At 60.7% G+C, this 12663-nt stretch overlaps 1 protein-coding gene across 1 annotated transcript; it reads left to right on the top strand.

The window, feature by feature from the left end:
• The first annotated feature begins 2064 nt into the window (after positions 1-2064).
• Positions 2065-12386, top strand: TBX2 (T-box transcription factor 2). Its single transcript, XM_080383255.1, has 7 exons — positions 2065-3064; positions 3678-3945; positions 6375-6521; positions 7671-7747; positions 7830-7999; positions 9254-9867; positions 10749-12386. Exons 1-7 carry the CDS (start codon positions 2700-2702, stop codon positions 11193-11195), a joined length of 2088 nt encoding a protein of 695 aa, XP_080239381.1. The 5' UTR covers positions 2065-2699; the 3' UTR covers positions 11196-12386.
• Positions 12387-12663: the final 277 nt, after the last annotated feature.

The raw sequence follows: 12663 nt of genomic DNA, 5'->3' as shown, positions 1-12663 counted from the left end.
CCCATCGGCGGGCGCCGCTACAGAGGCTCGGGGAGACGAGGCTGCTCTGGATCGGTTTTATTCTGCAGGCGAGGGCGGTTGCGACGTTAGAGCGGTGCGGGGGGCGCGGCGCGGGACCCCGGGCCCGGGGCAGGAGGAGAGACGACCTTTACTCGTGGGGGCCCGGCTGCCTCCAGGCTCCAACGGGTCGGTCCCCGCGTCTGCCTTCGGAGCGCCGGGCTAGGGGTCTACGGGAGAGCCGCCCCCGGCGTGGGGCGATGCCGTCCCGGGGGCAGCGCAAGGCTCCGGCTTTGCTTTGCGAGGGGGAATTAAAGAAAGAAAAAAAAATACAAGCAAGCCCCTTTTTTTGCTAAAGCTGCCGTCAGCAGTTTTCCGTGGCGGCAAGGAAGCAAAGTCCAAATCGGGTCTAAATTTCAGTCCCCGCTCCCCGTTCCCCGTTCAATGGTCGGCGGGACCCCCCCGGCCCCGCCGCCCGGGGCAGCCCCGGGGGGGCCCACGCTGTGCCCGCCTCGTCAGGCGCGGTGCGGGGCCGGGCGGCGCAGGCAGAGATGAACCTGCGGAGCGCCCAGGGCTTGGCTTTGGGGTCGGCGGGGCACGGCAGCGCGGGCAAGGATCGCTATCGGCGGGATGAACCGGGGAAGGGGGGGGGGGGGGGGCTAAAGAGATGTCGGGGTGGGGAGGGGGCACCCAGGAGTCCCCGCGTCCCACCCCGCCCGGGGTGCACCGACACGCGGCCCCGTGGGCTCCGAGCTGCAGCAGCCGCGCCTCGCTGCGCATCCGCGGAGCGAGAGGGCCGGGGGTGTGGGGGGGGCAGGCCGGAGGCCAGAGGAGGGGGCCGGCCCTCAAACCCCCGCCCCGTCCCGCCTGGGCGCAGCGGAGGCGGCGGGGGCAGGAGCCTTGGAAGGATGGCAGGGCGCTTTTTGAAGATTTGGGGGTAAATATGAAGTGACAAGAGACGGGTCTTTATTGTGAGGGCTCAGCCGCCTGGCGCCAGGGCCCTCTTCAGCCACCGCGGCCCTCAGTTAATCAGCGCAGATCTCCAAACCGACCTCTCCGCGGGGACACCCACAGCGCCTGCCGCCCCCCCGGGCCCCGGCGCGGCGGGACCGGCCCTAATCCCTCTGCAAACAGCCCCCGAGTGTCCCCCCTCCTCCTTATCTGCCTCACACACACACCCGCCCGGGTAAACAGCCCCTCCGGCCGGGCACAGCCGCACCGGCCCCCGGCCGCGCACTCGACGCGCCCCGACGGCGCGGTCTGTGCCTCCGCCGTGGGCGCGGGGCTGCGGAAGGGCCCACCACCACCCCCACCCCCCAAAACCCCGGCCGGGGCGGCTGCCGGCAGGGCGGGGGGCGACGGCAGGGAGCGACTCACCCGCGCTGGAGGTCGCCGCTCGGGGCCTCCCCGCCGCCCGCAGCTCTCCGCCGGGCCGCGCTCCCGGCGGCCGCCCCGGCGGCGGTGCGCGGCGGTGCGCGGTTGTGCGCGGAGCGACGGGCGGGGCGCGCCCCACCTCGATCCGCTCTCCAGGATCTGTCGTAAGACGGCAGCCGCCGAGCTCCCCCGGCCGCTCCCCCCTGCCCCGGCCCGCCGCCCCCGCAACGCCCGGCGGGCCCCTCTGCCGCGCCCCCCCGCCCCCGAGGCTCCGGCCCGGGCTGCCCCGGGCGCCGCTCCCCGCTCCGCCGAGGCGGCTCCGCGCCGGCCCCGCACCGGCGGCGGCCGCTCCCCGGCCGCGGTGCAGCCAGGGCTGACCCGGTATGCGGAAAGGAGCCGGGGGTGGGATTTCGAGCACTTTTCTCTGTCATTGGTTAATATTTTATTCTGTTGACATGTTTTCTTACTGCCGATGCTTCCGACACCTTCTTCTTCCCCCCCACCTCTTTTTTTTTTCCCTTCTTCGTTTCCTCCCTCCCTCGGCGCCCCCCCCCCACCCGCCCCCCCGCGCCCCGGAGCTTGGCCGGAGCTGTCAAAACCACGCCTATGCAGATCCACAATTGGTCTGAAACGCGTAAAATCAGCAATCAAGGGGGCTTGGCTCATTAGCGGGCGGATCAGAGCAGGAAGGACATGTGAGATAGTCACAGTTTTACAGAGATCAGGACAAGATCTCGCCGTTCCCACTCGGGCTCCCTTGGCCATGAGCAGCCCTCGCCCCAGCGCCGTCCGCGGAGCGCGGAGCCGGGCCGGCCCCGCCGGGGCGCAGCCCGGGCCCGCGGGGGTGTGAGGGCACCGCGGCCGCCCCTGCCCTGCCGCGCCCGCGCAGCACCGCGCAGCACCGCGCCGGCTTTTGTTTCTATTTTAGTGCCGGGAAAGGACGTTACCGGGAGGGCTCGCTCCCTCGATTGCTCTCCCTCGCTGCAACAACAACAACAAAAAATAAGGACCTACTTGTCTCCCCTCCGCAGACCGGGAGTCCCAGGAGCCGGGAACTGCCTCTTTTTTTTTTTTTCCTTCTTCTTCTTTTTCCTTTCTTTTTTATTTTTTTCCCAGATCTAGTTCCGCTGTTTTTCGGCTTTTTTTTTTTTTTTTTATGTGTATGTGCTTTTTTTGTGTGTGTTGTTGATTTTCCTTCCTCTTCCAGAGACTCCAGCGAGTTCGCTGGGCAGGAGAGAGGGGGAAAAAAAAACCCAAACAACCCAACAAACCACACACATTTTTGTAAAGGGAATCCCTCTTTTTCTCCTGGATTTGTGGATGCACCGATGAGAGATCCAGCCTTCCCAGGGACTGCCATGGCTTACCACCCCTTCCACGCACCCCGGCCGGCCGACTTCCCCATGTCCGCCTTCCTCGCAGCCGCCCAGCCTTCCTTTTTCCCCGCTCTGGCTCTGCCCCCGGCGGCGCTGGCGAAGCCCATGCCGGACCCGGGGCTGGCCGGGGCGGCCGAGGCCGGGCTGCACGTCTCGGCCCTGGGACACCACCACCAAGCCGCCCATCTGCGCTCGCTCAAGAGCCTGGAGCCCGAGGAGGAGGTCGAAGACGACCCCAAAGTAACGCTGGAAGCCAAGGAGCTTTGGGACCAGTTTCACAAGCTGGGCACCGAGATGGTGATCACCAAGTCCGGGAGGTAAGAGCCGGCCCCGCGCAGCCCGCCCCGCACCTGCGCGGCCGCGCAGCGCCCTTGCCCCTCCGTTCCATCCCCCGGTGCTCGCCAAACCCGCCCCGGTGGACTAAGGTGGCGAGTTTCGATCCCTGGAGTTTTTTCGGAGATATTTCACCCCCCTCCGAGCTTCCCCCTCACCCCCCAATTACTACTTTTCCGAGCGCGATCTCAAATTAAATTTGTGCGCGCTAATTGAGCGCCCGTAATCCCCCGCTGCATTTATTCACGCCGCTTCTCGCCGCTGCCAAACTTTCCCCGCGGCCGGGGTCGCCCCCGGCCCTGTCCGTGCCCCCTGCCCCGGTCGGAGGGCACGGAGATGGGGCGGGGGGGAATCCGGGAGGCGTCTTCTCCCCTTATTTCCCGGAATAGGATTTTTGAGCTTTTCCCCAGTTTTCTGCCATGGCGGGGGCGGCAGAGCGGGGTGGGAAGCAGTGGGGCGTGAGGGGCTGGAAACCCTGGGGGAAGCGGAACGAAAAGATGATGATTTCGGGGCGGCGGGCGGTGCGGGGCCGCGGCCGTCGGGGGGCGGCGGCGGGCGGGCGGGCGCAGCCCTGTACCGCTCTGGGTTTCTCCGCAGGAGGATGTTTCCCCCGTTCAAGGTGCGGGTGAGCGGCCTGGACAAGAAGGCCAAGTACATTTTGCTGATGGATATAGTGGCGGCCGACGATTGCCGGTACAAGTTCCACAACTCCCGCTGGATGGTCGCCGGCAAGGCCGACCCGGAGATGCCCAAGCGCATGTACATCCACCCCGACAGCCCGGCCACGGGGGAGCAGTGGATGGCCAAACCTGTTGCCTTTCACAAGCTCAAGCTCACCAACAACATCTCGGACAAGCACGGCTTTGTAAGTGCGGCTGCGGGGCAGAGCGGAGCCCCCCCCCCAACCTGCCCCCAGAGGGAACCCATGGGCAGGGACCCTCGGGCAGGCGCGGGGGTCGCCCGGGGCCGGGGCTGCCCGGCCCTGCTCTGCCCGGGGGCGACCGGGGGTGCCGCGGGGCTATAACGGCTTCTCCAGCCGGCAGCAGCGCGCCCGGGGCCAGGCTGTACGGCGGGGCCTTGCCGGGGCCTGCGGTGGCCCGGCTGTCCCGTAGCCCCCCCGACCCCGCTCCTGCCCGGCCCCGGGGGGCAGCTCCCTCGCGGGAGAGGGAGGCTGGGCTGCGGGCAGCCTCAGGGTCCCCTCGGCCCGTACCCCCGACCCTGCCGGCCTCCGCGGCCTGTCCTGCCGCCTCGCCCGGCCCCGGGGCTCCGCGGGGAGCGGGGTGGGTGTGCGGGGCCGAGCCGTGCCGGGGGATGCAGCGGGGGCAGCCCCGACGGGGCGGCAGGGCTGCGGCCGGGCAGGTGCAGCCGGGGCTGCCGCTGATGGCCGGGCCGTGCCGAGCCATGCCGGGGGAGCGGTGCTAGAGACAGTGGCACCTGTGCTGGGTTTCCGCGGCCGGGAGCGGGGCGGGAGCCGTTGGCAGCACGGTCTGCTTCTGAAAGATTCTTTTTGTTTCCCTATTGATCATATCTGCATCACCTTAAGGAGGTAAAACAATGTCAAAACAAAAAATAAAGCCTAAAAACTAACAGCCCAAAGAAAGAAAGAAAAAAAAAAAAAGGAAGAAAGAAACCGAAGCGTGTTGGGCAGAGAGCCGCAGAAAGCAGGGTCAAAACGCGAGGGGAGCGTGATCCTGCGTGAAATGCATGGGGGGAAAAAAAATCACAGCGTGGAAGGCAGCTATCTGCGGGCCCTGGGCAAGCTGTGGGCGATAAAGGGCCAGTCCGTGGGCGGCGGTGGCGACAGGGCGGTGAGCGGGAGCCGCCGGGCTGCGGGACACGGCACCGAGGTGCAGGGCAGCTCAGCTGCTGCCGGGTAACTTTTCCTCTCTTCTTATGTGGATTTTTTTTTCTCTCTCTCTTAAAGCAGGAAACAGCATCTTTGTTAAATAATACATTGCGAGGTTATTTATAGATAGCAAGGTAAATCGATAGAGAGGGAGTCTAAAAAAATAGCTTTTTTTTTTTTTTTAATACCGGGGGAAAAGTAGTTTGATTCAGCGTTTTTAACGGTTCGCCTCCTTCAATTAAAGATTTCTTGTATCTGTCGTTGTCCAAAATCCGGCCTCTGTGTTAAATCTGGGAGATGAGGGTTTAGCCAGTGCCCATCTGGTCAGAGAGAGATGATTTTTTTTTTTAAAGGAATGCAGATTTGCACGCCTGAATGAGACTTTTTGCACCGTTTTCATGATAAATCCCGTCTAGATGATATCAATAGAATAGCGATCCGACAGTTCATCAGCAGGTGATTATTACTGGGGTTAAAAAAAGGGGGATTTTTTTTATTGCCTTCTAAAACGAAATGAAGTGATAATTATTTAGCCATTTGGCCGACGGTATTTGACAATAATTACTCAAGCTTTCACCGTTTCCCTACCAAGCCCGGGCGGTGCACTGCATTTCAGCCCGACCAGGGTTTATTTAATCGCCGTCGGGCAGGGCAGCGCTGCCGGGGCGGGCAGCGAGGGGCAGGAGGTTGGAGCGGCTCGGGGGGGTTCAGCCACTTCCAAAAATCCTCAGCCAAATCGCGGTGAATTCGGGTTAAAAAACCCAACCAAGCAACAAGCCACAAACAAACAAACAAAAAAACCCCAACAAAAAACCAAAATGGAAAGGTAAAGAATGGCTTGGAGTGTTGGCGAAGCTTTCAGACACCTGGTTGGGGAAAAAAAAAATTCAAAAATGTCTGTTCCTTCTGCAGCGTTGCTCCGAGACATAAATTTAACATGGCTCATGGTGAAATGCTCCTTTCACGTTGCAGGCGCTGGCCGGGGCTGGCACGGGTTTCTGCCGCCACCGGCTTGGATCGAGAGGCTTTTTATTTTTTTGTGGTGGTGAGGTAGGGTATTTTTTTTTAAAAAAAAAAAAGGACGGAAATGTGAAAAGCGGCGAGAAACGTGTCGAAAACTCGCCTGGCGTTTGCAGGGTTGTAATAAAACGGGGAGATCCCTTTTGCCGCTTTATTGCCGTGCTTAGCACCCGCGAAGATGCTTCTGTGCCTGCTTCCCCTGCCCTTCTTGTGTGGGGGCAGATCGTGCAATGGCATAAACAAAACAAGAAATCTCCCTCCTTGGCATCCGCCGGCATTCCTTCCCCACGGTGAATTTGGTTTTGTTTTTTTTTTTTCTGGTTGATTTCGGGAGAGAAGGGATTTTTGTCGGGAGGTAGCTAGAAGCGCGCGTAATGTGGACCATGAGGCTGACGGCAGCTGCGGGCTGTGCTCTCTCGCCCACCCAGACCATCCTGAACTCCATGCACAAGTACCAGCCCAGGTTCCACATAGTCCGGGCCAACGACATCCTCAAGCTGCCCTACAGCACCTTCCGCACCTACGTGTTCCCCGAGACCGACTTCATTGCCGTCACTGCCTACCAGAACGACAAGGTAGGGCCGGGCAGCCCCTGCCCTCCCCTTCTGCCCATGCCCTGCCCCCTGCCCCCAGCCCTGCGCCCACCCCTGTCCCATCCCCTACCCCTGCTCAGGGTGTATTTCTGTGTGCTAAGGACATGTGGGGGGAGCGTGGCCAAAAGGCAGCAACAGGAGAAAGGTTAAACACCAAGCCCTCAGAGCAGGCAGTGCCCTTCGTGCTAACACTGTTATTATCATTGCTATTGCTAATGCTACTATTAGTATTGCTATTATTACTGTTAATATTTTCCCCCTGGACTTTGTTGCCCCTTCTGTGGGCCATGGGGGTTTGTGCCGCAGGGACCAGCACAGTGGCATGAGCAGCCCGGGGAGAAGTTGCCCTGGGCTCAGGGTGAGCCAAAAAAGTAGCCAGAGAAGTTAATTTTAGTTGCTTTCATGATTTAGCAAGTGTTGCCCTGCGAGCAGCAGAGCCAGGAGAGCTCGGTGGGGAGTGGAGAGCCTCTGCCGGCCCCCTCCAAGGGTTGTGCGTGTGTGTGTTTTAACCCAAAAGCTGACCCCCACCTCCACCCCTGGCTGCTGATGCTAATTGACAGCTCTGTCTGAGGGTCCTGGTGGGCTTGTTTCCCTCGTAAAGTTTATGGCGAAGAGTCACAATCGATTAAAAAGCACTTTGTCTGCCCGGCCGCCGCAAGCTGTGCGGGGCAGCCGCCGGCCGGTGGGCCCCGTCGGGCGGCAGGAGGGGATGGGGATGGGGATGTTGCGGGCCAGCCAGGCAGGGGGGGGCGCAGGGCCGGGCCTTTTTGCAGAGCCCCCCCGGGGCCCTATCTGGGAGCCATGAATTATTGAGCGCCCTAATGTCACTGGCCCCAGAAGCCCGTGGCGGGGAGGGATAAGAATAGCTTTTAACCAGCGCCGCGCGGCTCAGTCGCCATCTTCCCTCCGGGGGGCCGTGAAAAATAACTTCCTATCATTAAGACTCTATTAATAATTAAAGCCCAAACCTCAGCATCATTTTTAATAAAGCATGCGGTGTGTTAAAGCGGGGCCACGGCGCGTTTCGCAGCCTGTGCAGCATACCCCGGGCTCCCCGACGGTGCGGGGGGGATGGGGGGGGACACGGGCAGGGCTTCATGCCGCCTCCTTTCTCCGTCTCTTCCCCCTCAGATCACCCAGCTGAAAATCGATAACAACCCCTTCGCCAAGGGCTTTCGGGACACGGGCAATGGCCGGCGGGAGAAGAGGTAAGGGGTGCCCGCGCCACGGCCCCGCGCTCGGTGCCCACGGAGGGTCCGGCGGTGCCCGACGCTGCCTCTTGCCCCGTAGGAAGCAGCTCTCGCTGCCGTCCCTGCGGATGTACGAGGAGCCCTGCAAGCCTGACCGCGACGGCGGTGAGTCAGACGCCTCCTCCTGCGAGCCCTCGGCAGTCCGCGATGCCCTCCACTCGCCCGTGGGCACCCTCCCCAGCCCCCTGCGCCTCAAGGGCAGCGGCAGAGGTAAAGGAGGAGACGTGGGTCCCACATTGCCCCAAACGCCGGGGTTTCTGCTCCCCCGGGGCCGGTTTCTTGGGGGCAGTGAGGCAAACCACCAGGAGAAAAAGGACGGGGATGGGCATGGAGGAGCCCAGGGGTTGAGCGGGCAGGAGCAGAGCAAAGGCGAGTGGCGTGCACGGGTTGCAACGTTTTCCTGTTTATACACCCATGTAAACAAGAAGAAATGGCAAGGCAGCCTATGCGCTACGCATGTTTGCCCGGTTCCTCACCGCTGCGTGCCCTGCCTTTCATGGCTAGCTCACACTCCCCTGGAGAAAAAAAAAAAAAACAGAAAAAAAAAAGAAGAAAAAAATCAATACATTTGAAAGGGGGAAAAAATGTTGTAACTCCAGGGTTTCAAGCTAGTAAATGAAAATAAACTAGCAGTTCCCACGTTGCAGTTTTTAGATGCTGGATTTTGTCTTGCCGCACTATCAATCTGCTCTTTAAACTTTCCACCAGCCTGATTCCCTGCAAACCTTCATCAAAACTGCAACACCCCCCCACCCCCACCCCCCTCGAGCTGGTGGGAGGGTTTATTACACCCCTCTCCTCTTTCAAAGGCTTCCCTGAATATTCACCCCAGCCTGCAGAGCTTCACCTAACCCGCACCAAAATGTTTTTTTCGTTTAGTGGGAGCCAGTCGGGCAGGGGTTCCGCTCCCCTCACCCTCACCAACCCCTCGCCCCTCGTCCCCCTTCCTCCACTGAGAGCTCGATGGGTTTTTTCCAATTAAAGCCCCTTTTAGGAAGGTCTGTGCCATACCTCTTGGCTTAAAACTGCCTCTTTAACCTGCCTTAACCTGCACATTTGGAATAAATCCACGGCACGCTGTTGATCAGCTCCATGTAATTAAATATATACAGGACCATTTCCTCCAGTGCTGTCCACCCGCCTGCGTGCTCTTCATCCCCTGCTCCGCAGCCCACTTTGAGTTTGCAGCTGAGAGCGATGCTGTGATAGATTTTGGTCCTCCATCAAACATGTTTTTCCTGTTTGGCAGAGCAACAGGACTGCTGTTGTTAATCCCCTTTCCCCAGAGCAGCGACCGTGGCACGAGGGCCCATTTCTGCCCCCAAAATGAGTTTCTCCCATTAATAATGACCGGGACTTTGCTGCCGCAATCTCGCCCCGACACCAGGGCTTTTGCAAGTGACCCGTTCCTCGCCTCCCCTGGGTGCTTCTGCCCTGACCCTCTGCCCCTCCATCCCTTTGCAGAGGAGAAGCTGGGAGCTGACAGTGACGCGGAGGTGGAGAAGGCACCCGAGGAGCGGCCGGTGGCAGCAGCCACCCCTGGCGGGGAGGACACAACACCCCGTGGCAGCCCCCAGTGCCTAGAGGAGCGGAGCAAGGAGAGGCGCAGCCCAGAGAAGGTCAAGGATGGTGCATCTCCCCGGGAGGGTCCCGGTGAGGGCCTGTTTGGCACACGGGGCCTGGAGAAAGACAAGGTGGAAGGACGGAGGAAAGAGCCGGACCCTGGCAAGAAGGACGTGGAGGGCGGCGGGCTGGGCAAGGAGGCCTTTGCTCCGTTGATGGTGCACACGGACAGTCCCCCGCACCTGAGTGCCGGGCACCTGCAGAGCCTGGCGCTCTCCGGCCTCCATGGGCAGCAGTTCTTCAGCCCGCTGGGTGCTGGGCAGCCCCTCTTCATCCACCCAGGACAGTTCGCCATGGCGCCCGGCGCCTTCTCTGCCATGGGCATGGGACACTTGCTGGCCTCGGTGACCGGCGGGGGCAGCCTGGAGAACGGAGCACTCTCGTCCACCCCTGGCGCGGCAGGGACAGCCACCCCCTTCCCTTTCCACCTCTCCCAGCACATGCTGGCCTCTCAGGTAAGCTTCTGCGCCCACCCCACGTCCCCCTCCCCATCCCCACTGGCCAGCCCCTGGGCATTCTTCTCCGTGTGCTCCCCCAACGCCCCCTGAATGAGCAGAGCACTTCGGGGATGCGGGTCAGGCCTGGCCAGCATCACGCTGGTGTGGGGACAGGTGGGGTGGTCCCAGTGCAGGTAAGGACCTGCTGGTGCCCCCAGCCTGCCCTGTGTCCCCTGCAGCCCATGGGGATGGGGGGGGTGATGCTCCCCCAGACCCCTGACGTGCTGCCTGGTGCCGCACAGGTGGGACATGGGGGACGTTTTGAAGATCGGCCTCAGGGCTGATGTGAGGAGGAACCGTGATGGTTTTGTAGCTGATACTGTCCCCCCATAGGCAGGGGCAGAGTCAGGAGCTATGGCGCTGCTTGACCTGGCTGTGCCCATCCAGCAGCCCCCAGTCTCTCTGTCACCCCTGAAACGGCTCCCGCAACGCCTGCGCTTGTGTTGCCTTTCCCAGCCCCTACAATGAAATACATAAAGATGTCTTTGAACTCTCCTAATTTATCAATCTTACTTAACAATGTGTTTTAATGTGGTTAAAGGTCTGTGATGCTGCACAGACAAGGATACCCAGGGTGCAGGGGGGTGCTGGGGCAGGTCCTGGAGGGGGGGTACATGCCCAGCGGCACCAGCTCAGGTTAGTGCAGGGCAGGTGGGGCTCCCCAGCTGTACCCCCTCCCTCGGCCTGTCCTACAGGGATATTCCCATGCTGTGTTTTTAGGGTGACACCAGGATGTCCTGTCTTCACCTCAGCTTTCTTGGGGGAGCACAGGGGGCAGGCAGGAGGGGGGATGCAGTGGAGCATCAGCACGGCTCTCACCCCTCTTCCTCTCTCCACAGGGAATCCCGATGCCCACCTTTGGCGGACTCTTCCCCTACCCCTACACCTACATGGCGGCAGCTGCGGCAGCCGCCTCAGCTATGCCGGCCACCAGCGCGGCAGCCGCCGGGCCACTCTCCCGCAACCCCTTCCTGGGCAGCAGCCGTCCCCGCCTGCGCTTCAGCCCTTACCAGCTCCCGGTCACCATCCCACCCAGCACCAACCTGCTGACCACTGGCCTGCCCGCCAGCCTCAACCCTGGCTCTGAGGGCTCCAAGGCCAGCAGCAGCCGGGAATCCAGCCCCCTCCCCGAGGTGCCCCTGCACAAGGGGGGCAGCCAGCGCCCTGCTGCCTCCCCCAAGGGCTCGCTGAAGGAGTCCCTCAACGAACTGCAAAACATCCAGAGACTGGTGAGCGGGCTGGAGAGCCAGCGGGAGTTGTCACCTGGCAGGGAGTCCCCCAAGTGACCGACGGGGCAGGCAGCGAGCCCTCCCGGCGGGGCGGAGAAGCACTGGTATTTTGTACAGCACAGTATAAATATTTATTGAGGAGCGAGGGGTGGGGGCAGACGGGAAGCCGGGTGCTGGAGCAGAGGGATGGAGACCCGCCGGCCAAGCGGACCCACCGCCCCAGAGCCAGGAGCAAGAGGTGGGAGCGCAGGGCTCGCCTGTCCCTCCGGCTGTGGGACTGGGAGCAGCTCCCCCCGCCCCAGCACAGCCACAGACACAGCCCCCCAGCCCCTCCGTTCCCTGCTCTGGGCACTGGGCAGCTCTGGGCGGGGGGGAGGGGCAGCGAGCCCATGCAGAGGCACCCAATGGATGGGGCGACCCCGATCCCAGCCCCTGCCCCGGGGAGGTGAGCAGGGCTGAAACCTCATCTGTGCAAGGGGAGGGGGGAAGGAAAAGCTAATAAGGGGGTGGGGGGGTGGGGGAAGAATTAAGAAACAAAACATGGCAAACAAACCTCCTCGGCAGCCACCACCGCGCAGAGCAGGTACGGCGGGGAGAGCCCTGTGGGTATCCAGGCAGATATTTATGAAATAAATGGTAATTTGTGTAAATAAGCTATAAGGATCCCAGAATATGCAAATTGGTATTAATTTATTCAGAGTTGTACATTGGTGTGTACATAATATTTAGAGTTTAACTCATCGCATTTAAGTTTTTGTTGGTTTTTTTTTTTTTCATTTTACATGAACATATATATTGTAAATGAAAACTATTTAGCTCTTTGTGATTGAAGGAGATGCCGGTTTCTTTAACTGTGTTTTAAAATATTGTTTATCCCGCCTGTTCTCTAGGACAATCATGTGCCACCGGTAAAACAATTTTTGGAGTCATTGAAACTAAGGGTTCAGTTCTTTAACGGACTTTTGCAAGGAAAAAAAACAAACCAAACCAAAAACGAATCCAAAACGTAACTAAAATATTGCTACAGTGCGGGGTATAGAAAATGCAGGAATAAACCTCAGGTTTTTATTTTTCACTCCAGAACAGCAACAAAAAAAGTATAATAAATTTAAATATCACAGGACTGTGCTCTATATTTGTTTTAAAATAAAAAGATACATGATTTGCAACGTGCTGGTTACTCGGGTATCTGTCTGTTCAGTTTTGATGAATTCTCACATCTTTCAATAAAAAAACCTACTCGGAGAAGCCCTGCCGGCTCCTGCCTGTTTCATTCCCGCCGCCCTCCCGCCCCGTCGGGGCCGCCACTCTCCGCAGGTGCGGAGCGCCGCGGGGCGGCCTGGCCCGAGGGACCGCGTCACCCGGTGGCCGCGGAGCCTCCCGTAGCGGGGTGCGCAGTGTGCGCAGCGGGGTGCGCAGTGTGCCCGCTGCCGGGCCCAGCGTTTGGTGGGGAGAGATTGAAACGCGCCGAGGTGCAGGGTCCCCGCGTCCGTGGAGCGCTTCGCAGCTGCTCCCGCGCAAGGGG

The sequence above is a fragment of the Falco punctatus genome, assembly GCF_963210335.1.
Source record: "Falco punctatus genome assembly, chromosome: 1".
Classification (NCBI taxonomy): Eukaryota; Metazoa; Chordata; class Aves; order Falconiformes; family Falconidae; genus Falco; species Falco punctatus.
The sequence above is the reverse complement of the archived record's forward strand: the minus strand, read 5'-3'. Positions and strand labels throughout refer to the sequence as shown.

What these genes read in the sequence shown, in the direction of transcription:
- TBX2 (XM_080383255.1), top strand. Translation starts at nt 2,700, where the DNA reads ATGAGAGATCCAGCCTTCCCAGGGACTGCCATGGCTTACCACCCCTTC. An exon ending in TCTCGGACAAGCACGGCTTT is followed by an intron (nt 3,946 to 6,374) that starts GTAAGTGCGGCT and finishes TCGCCCACCCAG; the next exon opens with ACCATCCTGAACTCCATGCA. An exon ending in CCTCAAGGGCAGCGGCAGAG is followed by an intron (nt 8,000 to 9,253) that starts GTAAAGGAGGAG and finishes ATCCCTTTGCAG; the next exon opens with AGGAGAAGCTGGGAGCTGAC.